The 17,272-nt window shown below is 32.1% G+C and overlaps 3 protein-coding genes across 3 annotated transcripts; 2 read left to right on the plus strand and 1 right to left on the minus strand.

Annotated features, from left to right (window-relative positions):
- Positions 1 to 5,501: 5,501 nt before the first annotated feature.
- On the minus strand, positions 5,502 to 7,894 carry HELRODRAFT_160696 (hypothetical protein; the record flags this gene model as incomplete). Its single annotated transcript, XM_009017636.1, has 3 exons — positions 5,502 to 6,112; positions 6,214 to 7,426; positions 7,823 to 7,894. 3 exons carry the CDS (start codon positions 7,892 to 7,894, stop codon positions 5,502 to 5,504), a joined length of 1,896 nt encoding a protein of 631 aa, XP_009015884.1.
- A 561-nt stretch (positions 7,895 to 8,455) lies between these two features.
- On the plus strand, positions 8,456 to 12,174 carry HELRODRAFT_160697 (hypothetical protein; the record flags this gene model as incomplete). Its single annotated transcript, XM_009017637.1, has 7 exons — positions 8,456 to 9,212; positions 9,336 to 9,517; positions 10,298 to 10,354; positions 10,668 to 10,793; positions 11,034 to 11,161; positions 11,301 to 11,412; positions 11,743 to 12,174. 7 exons carry the CDS (start codon positions 8,456 to 8,458, stop codon positions 12,172 to 12,174), a joined length of 1,794 nt encoding a protein of 597 aa, XP_009015885.1.
- A 1,016-nt stretch (positions 12,175 to 13,190) lies between these two features.
- HELRODRAFT_188378 (hypothetical protein) lies at positions 13,191 to 17,229 on the plus strand (the record flags this gene model as incomplete). Its single annotated transcript, XM_009017638.1, has 10 exons — positions 13,191 to 13,287; positions 13,545 to 13,729; positions 13,952 to 13,998; positions 14,343 to 14,488; positions 14,740 to 14,855; positions 15,105 to 15,224; positions 15,537 to 15,927; positions 16,088 to 16,176; positions 16,389 to 16,484; positions 16,653 to 17,229. 10 exons carry the CDS (start codon positions 13,191 to 13,193, stop codon positions 16,716 to 16,718), a joined length of 1,353 nt encoding a protein of 450 aa, XP_009015886.1. The 3' UTR covers positions 16,719 to 17,229.
- Between the last annotated feature and the right edge of the window lie 43 nt (positions 17,230 to 17,272).

Consider the following 17,272-nt stretch of genomic DNA (forward strand, 5'->3'; position numbering starts at 1 on the left):
GTTCAATTGGTTTGATTTTTAAATAAATTTATCAAAGTAAAGGAAAAAAAATTGTTCATATCGCGTTAGGTGTCTTTATGTTCCAATTTGTTTATTTTAGATTAACTTTTAGCCCAATGACAGGAAAGCAATTTAATTTTTAGTCACTCAAATTTTTAAATAATTTTCACCACTTTAAAAGTCAGCTTGCTACAAATACTAGCAAACAGCTAACTACAAACATTCAGCTATCACTATTAGTAACAACGTCTACCGGCAACAACATTATTAGAAATATTAAATGGGATACTTTAATAGTAGTATGATTGGCGGAAATGACGTCATTTTAATACTAATTATTTGTGTGTTTGTTTTATGTGTGTGTGATGGTTTGCGGTTTGTGTTGTGGCTCTATATACTGTGGACAAGATAGTGAGCTAGACGATACACAAACATTCTATTGTAGATATTATTTAATATATTTGATTTCTATTAAATAAAATAAATTTTATCAATTGTTATATGTATGTAAAAAGAAACAAATTATCAAACAAATAATTAAATAACAAACCAACTGGCAAGCAAGCACACGCGCACACATAAAAATACAAACAAACCAAATTTGTTATGAATTCAAATTAAATCTATCATATCTCATAGGCACACCGATACCAATAAGCAGCAAAGAACTAAGTACAAAAATTCAACTATCACTACTAGTAACAACAACGACTAACATTCAGCTACTGGCGACAACATTATTAGAAATTAAATAGTTGGTGGAAATGACCTCATTTTAAAACTAATTATTTGTTTTATGTGTGTACGTGAGTATGTGTGTTTGTGTGTGTGTTTTTGTGTTTTAGTATATTTGATTCCATTTCATACAGCTACTGGCAACAACATTATTAGAAATATTAAATGGGATGGTTTAATAGTAGAGTAGTTGACGGAAATGACGTCATTTTATTATTAATTATTTGTTTGTGTATTTTTTTCGTTTGTGTAGGTGAGTATGTCGCTGTCTGGGTGTGTGTTTGTGCGTGTGTTTCAGTATATTTGATTCCTATAAAATAAAATAAATTTTATCAATTATTATATGCATGCAAAAATAAATAAATTAACAAACAAATAATTAAACAAACCAACATACCCACGCGCGCGCACACACACACACACTGACTGGGAGAAAGAAATTTTAAACATGTTTTTTGTGGCTGACGACCATTTAAATAAAAAGCTCATTAACGTTAATGACAGGATCGTTTTCAACAAATTATGTTTAAAAGAAGGACTGCTGACGACATCCCACCTGTTGTATATATTTTCAGCTATTCATTCAAGCTATAATTTCAATGTTGAATGTATGCGCTCCAACCGGATACAACTTATTTTGTCGATAACTTTTTAAATTTTAACAACAAAATTTTTTTGAGTTCATTATAATGATAATTTCTCTAAGCAAAGACAAAAAAATTACTAGTATAGGATTGACACTTTGTTGAGAAATCGTTGGCGGAAATGACGTCATTTTAATAGTAAAAAATATTAAAATGTACGATGGTAAATTATCCGGTATAAACATTACATTCGATTCCTATAAATAAATTTTACCAAATATTATATGCACACAAAACTAAATAAATAAACAGATAGATATGCGTAGTTATTAAATATATTTATTATTTTTATATTTATACATTTAAATTATACAATCAGAGTTAAGTAAGTTGTGTGGTGTCAAATTATTTTGAGTTCTCTCGGAATAATTGAATGATTTTAAATATAATATATAAAAGAAATGAAATAAAAAAGACACGTGTTTTTATTTTTCAATTGTTATGATTAACGTTTGCACAAACTCGAACCATCCCATCAGGAATATGTTCGTTGAATTCATTTTGGTATAGTAAATATATTGTTGTCAGACACTTATAATAATGTTTCCTATACATTAAATAAAGATTTTATTGGTGTCAATGATTGAAATGATAAGAATGTATGAATGAAACTGGTATAAATATGAGCCGAGAACACGTCGAAATCAGACCAGGCGCTTTGTACCATTGTCTTAGTGCCTGGTCCCGTTTATGTTTGCATGTGGTATTTTTTTTTATTATAGGTGGTTCTTTAGCGGTTGCTAATACATACATACATACATACATACATCATGTTTGTTTGTGTGGTAGTATTTTATGTTCTGTTTTACTCCTTTTTCTCTTTCTTCGTGAGTGTAAGTTAAGTTAGTAAAACATAGGTAGGTGAGGTTAATTTATTATATAGGTAGGCTAGGGCATAAGGTAATTTAGTTACATAGGTAGGTTAGGGACTTATACTATTCTTTTACTCTCGTTTTTTTTGTGTTTTTTTGTTTTGTTTCACATCATACATTCAACAGGTACGCGGTAGTTCCTGGTTTTATTGGGATTTTTATCTATTGATTGTAGTTGTTTGCATGGTTATATAGAGTTTTATAGAGTTTGCGCGGTTTTATAGGGCTGATTTAAATATTTTATAGAGCTAATATTATATAGAGCTAATACTAACTATATAGAACTAATACTATATAGAGCTAATACTAACTATATAGAGCTAATACTAACTATATAGAGCTAGTATTATATAGAGTTGATACTAATTATATATATATACAGAGAGAGTTGCGCATATATAGAGTTATATAGAGTTTGCATGTTTATCTGTGGTTTGTATGTTTGTCTGCGGTTTGTGTGTTTGTGTGTGCTATTTTTTTTTTATTTTAGGTGATTCTTTAGCGGTGGCTCATACATACATATTTACATCATATTTGTTTGTGTGGTAGTATTATATGTTCTGTTTTACTCCCTTTTCTCTTTCTTCATGAGTCTAAGTTAAGTTAGTGAAACATAGGTAGGTGAGATTAATTTATTATATAGGTAGGCCAGGGCATAAGTTAATTTAGTTACATAGGTAGGTTAGGGACTTCTTTTCTTTACTCTACTCGGTGGTGTGTTTTTCCTTTTGTGTTTTTTTTTGTTGTTTTGTTTCACATCATACATTCAACAGATACACGGTGGTTCCTGGTTTTTTTTTTGATTTTTATTTATTGATTGTAGTTGTTTGCATGGTTATATAGAGTTATCTAGAGTTTGCGCGGTTTTATAGAGCTGATTTAAATATTATATAGAGCTAATATTATATATAGCTAATATTGTTTAGAGCTAATACTAACTGTATAGAGCTAATATTGTATAGAGAGAGCTAATACTAACTATGTAGAGCTAATATTATATAGAGCATACACATGACGCACATAAACACTCTGAGGGATCATAAGTTAGACAATTTATTAAGTAGGTTTATATAAACATACATACAAACACATAGATAAAAACACACATACTTGCACAAATACATACATACCGTACGTGCATACGTAAAAATACACACATATTTCGTTTACACACACACATACACCACACACACACACACCACACACACACACACACAGTAATTTAGAATCAAACAAAAATATAGGGTGGTGAGTGAAAGAGTTAGGTGATATATATAGGTGAGCTGAGTGAAAGAGTTAGACTTGAACATACGTCATACGTTGATAAGATCTGAATTAATTTAACACGGACTAAAATTAAATTAAAGATTTGAAAAAATTAATTGATCATTCTCGTTTTATTCCTCTTATTCATTTTGCGCGCATACACGCAGTACGCATACACATACAAAAAACAAACATGATACAAACATACAAACAAACAACCAAGTACAAACATGCACCCGGACTAATAAACATTGCACAGAATTTTATTTCTTCAATTTTATTGATTGTTAAAATTTTATTTTGATTTATTTGTCTGGGCAACGTTTTAATTTATTCACTATTAATTTATTATTTGCTCAGTCATTCGTTCGTACGCTCATTCATTCATTTTTGATGGATGAGAGGAGCTGCTTTTTTAACTACTTGTTCAGTTTTTTAATTTTTTATTTATTGATTTTTGTTATTTTATTATTTTTTTCGATAACTCAAACAGGTATTATCGCATAAAGAAAGTTGCTCATCATTCGCAGTTAACAGTAAACATAACAGTTATTATTAATGGACGGATGGATGGATGGATGAACGTACGAACGAACGAACGTATGAAATAAATAATTATTTTAAACAATAGATAAGCAAACAAAGAATGAATGACCAAAAACATGAAAAATTGAAGAAGCAAATCTTTCATCAACACTAGCATCATATTTTGTTAGAATAAGTAGCTCTTGCAACCGCTACGTTCAAAATTTGCATCTAGCTAACCTACCCATATCAATCATCCTTCCCATGCAAATGTATGTATACACATAAATTAAACATTTTCAAAATTTTGCCCCCCCCCCCCGTCAAGATTGTCAAGATCCGCCACTGATTACGAGTATGTTGTTTGTTGCACTTTGTTTTTATGTTATTTGTTGCACTTTGTTTTTATGTTATTTGTTGCATGTGTTTGTATGTTGTTTCACAGCTAATGTATTGTTCATAACATGAAATGTTTTATGGTTGAAATTCAATTAATTGCTTATCTGTTAGACATCATATAGACATTTTATTCTATAAAGAAATGCAATTGAGAATTAATTTGTTGTTTTCTGGTTGGGCTAAATATTGAAATTAGAACTATAAATGTTTTAAATAATAGTTCAAACAAATATAACGACAATCTACCGCTCTTTTACCTCGATGGTGTCAGCTTGACGACAGGACCAAAAATTTATCTATTCGTTGCTATAAATTTTAAATAGTTTTCATCAGCGTTCCACATTAAAATTTATGACTGAATACGTTTTGGGACATGAAAGTTGTGAGCTATCAAAAAAAAGTGAGCTGAAAAAGTTCCAGAGGCCATCATGAAAAACTTTGGAAGGTTGATTCCATGCACGTTGATGACCATAACAGAATGAGTAGGCAAATACGTGCTGAAAAAGCAATAGAAAAGTGAGAGAAACATGTATACTAATTGTAATTTATTAAATGGACTACCAAATGAAAGAAAGTAGGGGAAAGTTCCTAAAACGCACCCTTTAAGGAATTTTGGCTTGTAGCTGTTCCTTAACATCAAATACAATGGCTTATACTATTCCAATAAATGAAATGGCATGTAACAAGTGTGAAAAGAAATTGGCCCTCAATATTTCAAATAAAAACGACAGCAGGTCAAGAAAATATTTGGTTGAGAGGGTGCATTTTGGGAAAGGTTTTCCCAAAACGCACCCCCAGGTGCATTTTGGGACATCCAAGTAAAATTGATACAGCAAGCATATTAGGTGCTTTATAATTGCGATCTATCAAAATAAAGTAAAAAATAGGTTATAACAATAACACTGATTTACAAGGTTTTTTTTCTTGAGACATTATAAGTGATTCTAATAGAGTTTTTTATGCTGAAAATGAATATGAAAAAAAAAATTTAGACCAAAACCAGATTCAATTTTAGTTGAAATAAGTTTTGATAAAATGTTTATAAATGGCTCTGTTTCATTCAACAAAAATCACAAACAAATCCTCTAATCCCTTCATAAGACGTGCACTGTTCGTGCCACCATACATTACAACCACTGCACCGAATCCAATCTTCTGTTCCACCCACCTCATCACATCCTGGACAGATTTCATTATCTTTATTTTTCGGCGTGCGTTTGTCACTGTCAACAATTTTCTTCTTTGGCACAGTTTTCTTGGTTGTAGAAAAAGCAGATTGTGGAGGAGCTTTCTTCCCTCGAGCAGCCAAAGAAGCAGCCACAGTTTTCTTCAGCTTCTTTTTTTTAAGAATTAATTTTCTTCTGGCTTGATTTTCTACCTTCATTTGCTGCAGTTGATGCTTTTCCAACAGAGCTTGTTTGAAAGGTGTTGATGTCAGTGCTTCTGCTGCTTCAGCCTTTCTTTTTCCAGATCGAGGCTCGGCTTTTGGTAATGGAGACAATGATTGTATCATGACCTGAATTGAAGAACCTGGAACCACAGTGTCTACGACTGATGAACTTGCAACCACGGTGTCTGCGACTGATGAACTTGCAACCACGGTGTCTACGACTGATGAACTTGCAACCACGGTGTCTATAACTGATGAACCTGCAACCACGGTGTCTATGACTGCAATAATGACATTTAGGTTACATAATTGAAAAATTACCTAAATTTAACAATCTTTAATAGGTTAAAAAGGAAATGATGGACTAAATTGAAATAGTTACCTAAGTTGTTTTCAGTCATCAATGATGGTGCAAATTCTGCATCTGTGAAGATGTCGTTATTGTATGGCCAGATTCCTCCACTTCTAAAACCGGAAACGCCTTTGTCAATAGTTGCACATTTCATGTATGCAGTCCCAAAAATTCCTGCAATTTCGAAGAAAGAGATTCTTTTTCCTGGGTTTGAGATCATCCACTTGTCACATTCACTTCGATAATATTCTTTCAATGGACCAAAAAAAGTTAAATCTAGTGGTTGGATCCTGTGAGTGCAATGTGGAGGGAAGCTGATAAGGTCTATACCATGATCTCTGGCAAATGTAATGGCTTCTAGTGATTTATGGCTAGCATGTCCATCTACTAGAAGTATGACTTTTCTTTCCAGGGTTGACTTAACAACATCTGTGAAGTGCTTTAACCACTTCACAAAAACCTCACAGTCTGTCCAACCACTTTTGGTTGCAAAGCCTAATGTTCCTTTTAACAACTGAGGATTCATCCTTACTCGTGGGTAAATCATTGCCGGTGGTAAATAGGATCCATGTGCATTTACTGCGCATATTACTGTTACATTCTTCCCCTTCTCTCCACTCGTAATCTTGCCAACTTGTTTAGTGCCCTTCTTGGCAATAATACGCCTAGGCTTGTGGGCAGTCGTCACACCACTTTCGTCCATATTCCAAATCCTTGAACCATCCATGGTTAAATCTTTTTCAAGTGCATTTTTTAGGATATTAAAAAATCTTGAAACTTGAGGACGATTGAATGCAACTGCACGAGACACGCTAGTGACCTCCGGTTCATGAACTGACAACTCTGGGTGACGTTCAATAAATCCCAGCAACCATTTATTCCCTGCCATTTGTTTAGTAGAATTAAATGGATGAGGCAACTTCTTCATTTCCACCAACTGGAAGGCAAGTTTCCGAATGTCCATTGGTGTGAGGCCATAAAATCGTTGTTGCATTTCAATTGCATGATGGACAATTTCTGTCTCCATTTCATCCGATAAAATCGGTCGGAATCTACCAAGCTTTATACATCCTGGTTGTCGGATAGTGCCTTTCATATGTCTTTGAAGTGTTCGACATGGTATAGTATACTTTTTTGAAACACTGTGATATGATTGACCTTCACGTAAATCCTCCAAAGCTTTCTTCAAATTTTCTGAGCTATAATTTCCTCTTGTGCTTTTTTTTATGTAGTAACGACCCATCTGTAAATGATAGGAAAATGATTGTTTTAGTACATAATAAATATGTTAATAACAAAATTAGTAGGCATTAAGTAAGCAAACTGGTACCCTAGCATTGCATATCCATAGTATTTGTAAAAGGCAAGTATATAATTATGTCATAATTATGGTTTTTTAAGGCAATTTTGTGTTACAAATTATAATGACAACATTGTGATTGTAATATAATAACAATGTGGCCATTATAATTTGTAACATAAAACTACCCTAAAAGTTAAACCCTTAATTATTATGGTTTTAACTTTTAATTATTATGGCATAATAATTGAAAATATAATCATTATATTTTAATAATTTAATTTTATAAAATGTTCTTTAATTTTATTAAAAAATTGCTGATATTTTCCCAAGACGCACCTCATGGTGCGTTTTGGGAATCAATGGATGGTGCATTTTGGGAAAACTCACAGAACTCACGTAGACGACCATCTCGAAAATACCGTACAAAATATTGATATTATTTTAAATAGCATTTATTCACTACAGGATTAGCAACATTTTAAGATAATATATATTAAGAGATAATAATTCTGAATGACTACAGACGAATTTTAAGAATTGATAAAATTATCGAAAAAGGTAAGAAAACTTACTTTTGTTCGTGAAGCAGGCTCGTATTCAAAACAAACGCGCTTTCGATATTAAAAGTTTACTTCCGATAGACCAAAAGCGAATGGAAATAAAAATTCAAAATTTATGGTACACGTTATTTGAATTTCACTGGGGGTGCGTTTTGGGAGTGGAGTGCGTTTTAGGAACGCTCCCCTAAATACACATATAAACATTTTATATAGAATAAGAAATTAGAAAATTTTTCAGCTTACCATACAAATTTTCTCTTTGTGTTTACTTAAGCTAATTTTGAAGTGGCAACAAAATATCCGTAAATTTTTATTTTGGTGTTATTTTAAAAAATATGTACTGCTTTTATAATAATCAATTGTCAATTTTAATAATTTTATAGTTTATATTTAATAATTTATTTCAAATATGGCAACGTCACGACGATTTTTAGTAAGCAAAACGTATGGCGAGAGCAGTGATTGTTCTTCCTCCAAAGCGTTTGATGAGGCCATGAAGATTAAACCCCGAAGCACATTCAACAAAATCAACATTCAGGCAGCTTCCACCGTTTCAAAATGGGGTAAAATGACATTCACGTCGACGAAAATTTCCAGTGTAGATCACAAATTGGATAGCAGAAAGCGTGAATTTGCCAATGAGCCAGAAGATCCATTCTCTTTTGAACCTGAATTTAGTCCTTGTAAAATTAAACGGACTGAACCAGCAACTCCGCTGCTTGCAAAATTTTCTTCATCAGAGAATACAGTGGTGGATGTTAGACGAAAAGTGGAAGTAGATGAAGTTCTGCATCCTTCAAATAACATTAAAATCACAAACACAGGCAACATCAGTTTGGATACAAAACGAAAGTTTTATAAAAGTAAAAACAGCGCAAACAATAATACTGAAATAAAATTGAAAATAAAGTTAAACCAACCACTTGAGTCTCCGATCAATGAGTACTCAATAAACCATGAGGATTCTATTGAGTTAACTTCTGCTTCACATTATAACAAAGTTGACCACAAACCAGTAACAAATAATAATGTATATAAATACAATCCTGATAGATTTGTTGATCAGCCAAAACAAAAATTCACTCCACCTTCTTTGGAAGACAAAACAGCTATTAAGAAGAAGTGCATTGATATTTTTCCTGATGAAAAAATTTATGAGACAGATTGTCTGATTGATGACTTTGGAACAAAAGATCATTCAACTAGATATTCAGACAAACAGTCAACTACAAATGCCCATAAGCAGTCAACTACAAGTCACAAACATTCAAACAAACATTCAACTACAGGTAACAGCAACAACAAACATTCAGCTACTGGCAACAATTATGCTCATCAAAAAGTCATTAAAAATACAAATAAAAATACTGTTACTAATGATAAAAGTGCAGATTTAAACATAAAAACTGATTCCACCAATAAATTTGCTGATACTAAAAATACAAGAAACAATGCAAAATTTGATAAGAAAGTAACTGATAATGTTAATAATAATTTGTGTACTGATATTAATACATATAATAATGAAAAAATTAGCCATGATGAAAATGTTGTAAAGAATTTAAATGACATAGAAATTGATGATGATAAAAATACAGTCGACAACAAGCTAGAACCTGCTAAAAATTTGCATCAAACACATAATGGAATGAACTTGCATATCATGAAAGATGCTCCTAAAAAATCTTCCACGGCCAGGAAGTTATTGTGCTCAAAATCGGTGATGTTTTCAAATAATTATTTTTTTTTCACAATATTTTCATTATTTTTTCATTATTGGCTTATAAAAATTTGTTAGTTATTGAATTACATGATCTCATAAGCACGACACACTAGTTGTGTTATCTTAAAAAAATGACAGACAGTCAGTTATTAACAATAACAGAATATGATGGCAGGTTAATTTTATATTAGAATATGCTTTGACTTATCAGGACTTTTTGATTGTAACTTTTTAAATCGGGTTTTAAAGTATTTTTTGAGCCCGTTAAAATTTGTCAAAGAAAGTTGAAGGGTTGCCATCAGAATTTATTTTTGAAAATATGACCTTACTCTGTACTGTGCATATTAAATGGTAAAGAAGACAATTCTTTTTTTTTCAGATAGATTCTCAATCATGTTTCTTGGTGTATCAGCAACAGTGCAAACATTGTTAATTCAAACTCAAAAAAAATTATTATATTTTAAATAAAAGTAATTATTCCTTTTTATTCGATCTAATTAATAAAAGAAAAAATTTTCCTTATTGCAGACATCTCAGAAGAAAGCCAAATATAAATACAGAATGTGGCATGAAGATGATAATGAAGTTAGACAAAGATTAATTAATTAATTACTTAATTAATCGTTAATCACATAATTATATAATCTCTTTCATATTGGTTTTTATGGCCAGTTCTTATCTCACTGATATGAAAATGTTAATGTGCCAGTTGTCATAATTGCAACACTGCAACACAGTGCAATCATAATACAAATACACCATGGTTCATAATTTAGTTTTTTTTCTCAACTAATTCATTTGCAATTATTGAATTATTAGAGTAAGTAATTATTAAATATATATATTTATATAATGAAATATAAATGAAATATAAATTAACATTTAATCTTGCACAAAGAAGGATGATGTCATTGACGAGGATGTTGATGAGGATTTTCCTGTTTTCAAAAAACCGTCATCTTCAACTTACACTAAGACCAATTGCCAGGAGGAGGAACCATGCACTCAGGAGTCAAATAACCAAGTCATCATCATTTTCATTTTTATTTATATATTTTCTGTTTACCTGAAATTAGATATATTAGTATTTTTTATTTTATTTTCCAAAAATATCTTTACTTCTGTCAGACAGTTTATTTTATTTTGATGGCAATGATGATAATGTGTTGATAATAATGTTTCATCAATGAATTGCTTCATGATTATACCATTTACCTTGATGACAACTACGATGATGAAGATGATGAATGATAACACCACGCAGCAGACTCAGGTAGTTAGGGATGTGAAACAGGCGCACGAATGCCAGGAGTCAGGCGAGACCCAGGAGTTTGAAGACGACATTGAGTTCATTATGGATGGCTTGAATCCTAAACAGAAGTTGTCCATCAGGTGTTTAAGGTTAACCACTGAGTTGTAACATTTCCTCAGTGATTTTATGCCGACAATTGTGTTATCAACTTTATTCAAGCTAACTGATATTAAGGGTAGTGAATGTTATTGAAAAATTTTATTACCATTTGTTACTCAGTGCATTAAGTTTGCTATCGAAATGTACATCATCTGTATTTCGGATGCATCTGAGAGCTCATGGAACACTATCCCAAGTCTTCAAAAGTCTTTCAGATGCTCCTGATTGCCCAGTTTGTTTATCTTTTTTCAATTTGTAATGCTGTTGCTGTTGTTGTTTAAGGTTGCTGTAGTTGCATGTGTTATAGTTATCTAATTTGTTGTGGATTAGATGTTATAAGGTATGTACTATAATTTCATATAAGATATCTATTTTTTTCATTGATGATAGCTGTAGTTATTAAATTAGCACATTTTGTTTGAGACTTGAGTTCAGGTTGATGCATATTTCATTATCAAATTTTTTTGCATTTTTATGAATTATAAACAATACATTGTGTATCAAACACAAATAAAAACTAAGGCAATTTTACAACAGACACAACACTACATTAAAATGACAGGCCTTAAGTCTCTGCGTTGCCTGTTTGTTCTTCTTGATGTCTCGTGATCGATTGTTTGTTGACATGGAAAGGTCGAGTTACGAGTTGATGCTCAAGTTGCTTGATGTCGATGATTCCATCTCAACATCTCTTTCAACATCAAATAAATCATCATCAACAACAACTCAAATCTCAAATACGTCAACAACACAGAGCAACAACAATGCTCCTGTTAAAAAAGCTTTATTTTTCAAAAGTAAACATTCTAAAAAGAGCAATGCCAACGAAGATTACGATGATGTGCAGAGAAAAGTCTTCAACATTTGTTGCAGCTCACAACATCAACAACAACAGCAGCAACAGCAGTCTTCAGATAAAGCTCTGTTTGATCTAACTCTTGAACAAACCATGGTATGGATGCACATTTTCAGTTTAAAACATTTAATTGCCTAAGTCACATCATGAAGCACTCTCATTATAATTAGGTCTCTGTCGGGTTTAGTCTTATTTACAAACATAAAAATTCGCCTGGATGGAGCCAGATTTGTGATTCAGTTGCATTTCATGTTGTAACGTGTGACTATAGCTTCAATAGCTTGCCTATATTAGTCTCAAACCTGGCAAAAAATATTGTATATTACATCTTTTTCAACGACTTTACAAATTCATTTCAATCTAATACAAATTGAATCAGTAGTTCTTTATCAGTTTCTGTAAATTTTGTTATATACAAACATGCACAGAGAATAAGTTTACATTAATACCTACTTGTAAAAGAAAAATATGTGTGTGCTACTAACATATTTTGAAACGCAAATTTCTCACTTTGTGTCAAGGTAATTTAAAGGTAATTAAGAATCAATCAATTTTGCTTGAAATAAATTGTGCATATATATTGCAATACCTTCATTGACTATTAAACACTGACATACATGTTCACAGAAGAATGTACAATTTGTAAATACTTACATACATACATAAATACAAACATACACAGAAACATTTACACATACAAAAATTGTACATTCAAACTTGAGTAGCAGTTTTGAAACAAAAATCTAATTATAATATTTTCCATCCTCAAATAAGTTTGTAACTTTTTAATTAAAACTAGATGACAATAAATTATTTAGAGTAGCTGTCTTGTTTTATGTGCACAACATTCTAGTTATTTCAAACTGCTAGGCTGAAGATGAATATTGATTTCATTTATAGATGTTGATCTATTCATTAACGTTGGTGCTATTTTAAAATTATGATGTTTCTACTGAGTCTGGATATTGTATTTAAATTTCACTTCTATGTGTTGATATTTTTCAAGAACATTGTTAACAAACAATCCCATGCCCTTACATACAAACGCGTACACACACACACACACACACACACACACACACACACACACACATATGCACATACACACACACACACGAACTCATGCAACTGTAACACAGACCAGCAGGATAGCAATGGAAGCTCTATTGAGGTTCTCATCTAGGAAGGATGCAGACGTTCTGAGAGATGATCTCAGAATTCTTGGTGGATTTGATAGGATCATTGATGCCAGTATGTTTGTCTGTCTGTCTGTCTGTCTCTGTGTCTTTGTTTTGTTTCGTCTTACTGTATATTTGGGGTATATGTTTTTATGTTCGTCTGTGTACATATGTTTTTATATGTGTATTGTATGTGTATTAGTTTTTCTGTGAGTATGTGTTTTGATTGCGCAATTGCTCTGATGGGGCTGTATGTAAGCATGCTGTTATTTAGGGGGATGTTTTTCGAATGTCTATGAAATTATCATTTTCCATCTTATCCAATCACAGCCTGCCTTTCAATCGACGAATTTGATGGGTACTATGATCGGAAAAGAACTGATGCGTACGATGATGATGATGGTGATGATGGTGGGGAGAAGGATAAGATAGCAGTGGAAGTTGATGGTGGCCTAGACATTTTCAACATGAAGTTAATGAACAAAATTGAAAATTTCTTTCAAGTACTTGCTAATGTACGTTCGTTCGTTTCAAATTCACGTTGTTAATATCCAAAATATTAATGCCAATGATTGATTGATTGTTGTCAATATTATCGTTCATTTCCTTCTTATTTGTGGTCCTTTTCTTGGCTAGTTCATAGCTGGTGGAATCTGATGAATTATTAAATTATTGATTTATTTTAAATATTTTTATATCTTTTATTAACTTTAAAAAATTTTACTTTCATTTGTTAGGTAACCAATTTGAATGAAGCAAATCAGACTCATCTAATAATGCACAAGTCAGCTACAATAATTACTCATCTTGAAAGGCTTGTTTTGTTTATTTTTATTGAATATTAGATTGATTGATTGGTTGGTTTGCTGATTGATTGGTTGGTTAGTTGGTTGATTGGTTGGTCGGTCGGTCGTCGGTTGGTCGGTCAGTCGGTTGGTTGGTTGGTCGGTTGGTTGGTTGGTTGGTTGGTTAGTTAGCTGATTGTTCGGTCGGTCGGTTGGTCTTTATTTTTTTAACTAGCTGGTTCGTTGGATTATTGGTTGAATGAAAACCCTCTTCAAAATTAATTTTTAATAACCTGCCGCTTCTTTAATTGTTAAACAAGTTTATTGTTACATTTTAATGCAGATGTCTTAAGAGGTGCGTGCAATATTTGAAGAAAGCCAAATTCGTGGAAGTTAATGGAAAGCTGGATAAGGAATGTTCTGGATACATTGTGTACAATCTCATCATCTCCCTTCTAAACGTATTCATCAACATCACACACGATAATAGTATGCCATGCTTTTGCCGCTACAGCTGTTGTTGATTGTGTTGTTGAAGGCTGTTGTTTAATAATTAATCATTTGACGTAATGATAATGACGAGTAGCATAATATTAATGATGTTTAACGATTATGTGTTATGTTAAGATAACTGTAGTCTCAAATTCTAATGCTTGCATTATCATTTATTAAGCACTAAGGAATGATGCAATGTAGACAGATGATGGAAAATTAATGTTTATGAATGTTTTACAATACAGCATGTGGCAGTACAAAGGCTGGGTCTTCAATCCAATTGGTTGAAAATTTGTTCACATGTCTATTGACAGCCAATCAAAATTTGCCTGCCTGTTGTCAGTTTGACCTGATAGTTCTGGTTAGCTGGTTTTATGGATTTATTTTTCCATGTACAACTTGACAAATATGCAGGCACATATACAAACTCAGACAAAAGGTATACAAATGTACGCTCACAAGTAACCTACCACTCATACAAATGCATACTCTTGCATTCGGCCACACATACATACACTGATGTTTAAATATGCTTAGCCACGCATACTGTTTTGCATTCATACACACATACACGCACACATACATACATCACGATACGTACATCCTGCAGTGTTTGGGTCTGCTGATAAACTTGGTGGAGCACTGTAGGAGCAATTTGAGGATCTTGCTGGATATTCATCTACCACATTCCTCCTCTCCGGAAAGTTCGTCATTGAGAGCTCTAGGAAATGTTCGTTTGAATTTGTTTGCTTAATAAAACAGCTTCACTGGTTTGCATTTATTATTCTTTTTTATCATTTTATATATACACGCGTAAGCCTATTCGTGTTTGATTTGCTTATTAATATAAATAATAAGAAATATAAATAATAAGAAACCATAAAATTTGTGCTTGGCTTCTAGAAAGTTATTTTTAAGCTTATAGACTGGATCAACAATAGATGTCGAGCATAAATATTTACATTGTCGTCGTCATTATCATCATCACACTAGATTTTGTTGGTAACATTTTAGTGATAGCGGTACAATACAATCTATCCAGTTTTTCACCTACCATTACGAATCTGCACGGCAATTTGAAGAGGAGCACGACGCTGAGTTGGAGAAAGAACAGCAGCTACAACAGCAGCAACAACAACGACAGTTTTCAATCGACAACAACAACAAAAACACATTGGCGAACAACAAACTGGTCGACTGCAGTGGAGAGTGGGTGGAGTCAGAGATGGGTGTGGAGTGGGTCAGTCATCACCTCAACACTAACAGCAATAATAACAGTTATGATGATGATGAAGATAATAAAAATAAAAGCAACAACAACAACAAAATAGCTCTTGTTAATAATCACGCTAAGAGGGGCAGGCAGATTGCAGATGGTCAAAATCATAGACTCAATTCCCTCTTCAGTCAGGACAATGATTCCATAAACAAAGGTCAACCATAATTTTTGTCTGTCTTCATTTTCATTGTAAAAAATTAATTTTTTTTTAAATATTGCTTATTTGCTTTCAAGCCATACAAAATTAAAATATCATCCAATGAGCTTTGTCGCGGTGATTATTGATAACATTGTCAGTTGTTTCTTGATTGCAGCACTAAACAAGGCAGGCAAGCACATGGAAGACAGTGTGGTGGCTGCCTACGTGGCACTCCTCATTGGTTGCATTGTACAGCACGACCTGGTTAGCTACTTATGCTCCAATAAATATAACGTGATTCGCTTTTAAACAGGGAACAATGATCAAAAAGTATAAAAATATATCGAATTGATAAAATTGTAGGTATATAATAGGAATTAAATATGCTGGGTGTGTGTATGAATATTAGAGCTATTGGGAATGTGGCGGTTTCATCTGTTTGATGTTACTACGTGTTGAACATTACATCCATGCAGGACCTCGCAGAACAAGTTAGGGACACCCTGCCTGATTACAGCTTTGAATCACTGTCAAGAATGTTGAGGAAGTTTTATAACTTCATGAATCTTACCGTAAGTTATTTGCCGTATCGTGTTCACGTTTATGTATTTTACGCTATAAATTTACACCAATGAAGTTATTTATGTTTGCAATCAGATCTTGTAATGATAATACTCATAGGATAGAGATAACAATATGAAAAATATATCTTAAAACATTTCATAACTTCGCCACAACAGCAAGGGATGCGACCATCTTGCGACAAATCCATACTTCAAGTTCTGGAGGTTCTTGATTCATGTTAAATACAAATTTGTTGATTTTATTATTGATTTTTTTTCGCAGTTCTTAAAAACTTTGTTAAACAATTGATGTGTGTGTGTAATGAATGGTAGCATGTGTGTGTTGTACAATACTGTATTAATGTTATACCATTTAATTTATATGCATGCATATAAATGATTAATTTATCATTCTAATCAATTTGGTTTTTATGATCTATGTACATTTATGTATATATTTTAGTAAATTTGATTTTATTGTTTTGTCTTATCATCTTTACAGATAGTGTTTAATTTAGTTTTTTAAGCATAAAATTTAGACAATTTTTTGTTGCGACTCTATTAATATTTGTGTAAGTAAGTGAGAACAGTACATATGAACTTAATGAAGCCTTGATTTTTTAAATGTTTCATATTTTAACCGACATGTTGTAATTTTATCATCTATCGGTCATAACATATTTTTGAATGCTGTCATTATATTCATATGAATTTTTGAAAATTTTAATTTCTTGCTTGTATTTTGTAAAAAAAATGATTTTAATTTAATAGTTTGCCGAAAACGAAATTGTTGCAAA

The sequence above is a fragment of the Helobdella robusta genome (genome assembly GCF_000326865.2).
Source record: "Helobdella robusta unplaced genomic scaffold HELROscaffold_2, whole genome shotgun sequence".
Classification (NCBI taxonomy): domain Eukaryota; kingdom Metazoa; phylum Annelida; class Clitellata; order Rhynchobdellida; family Glossiphoniidae; genus Helobdella; species Helobdella robusta.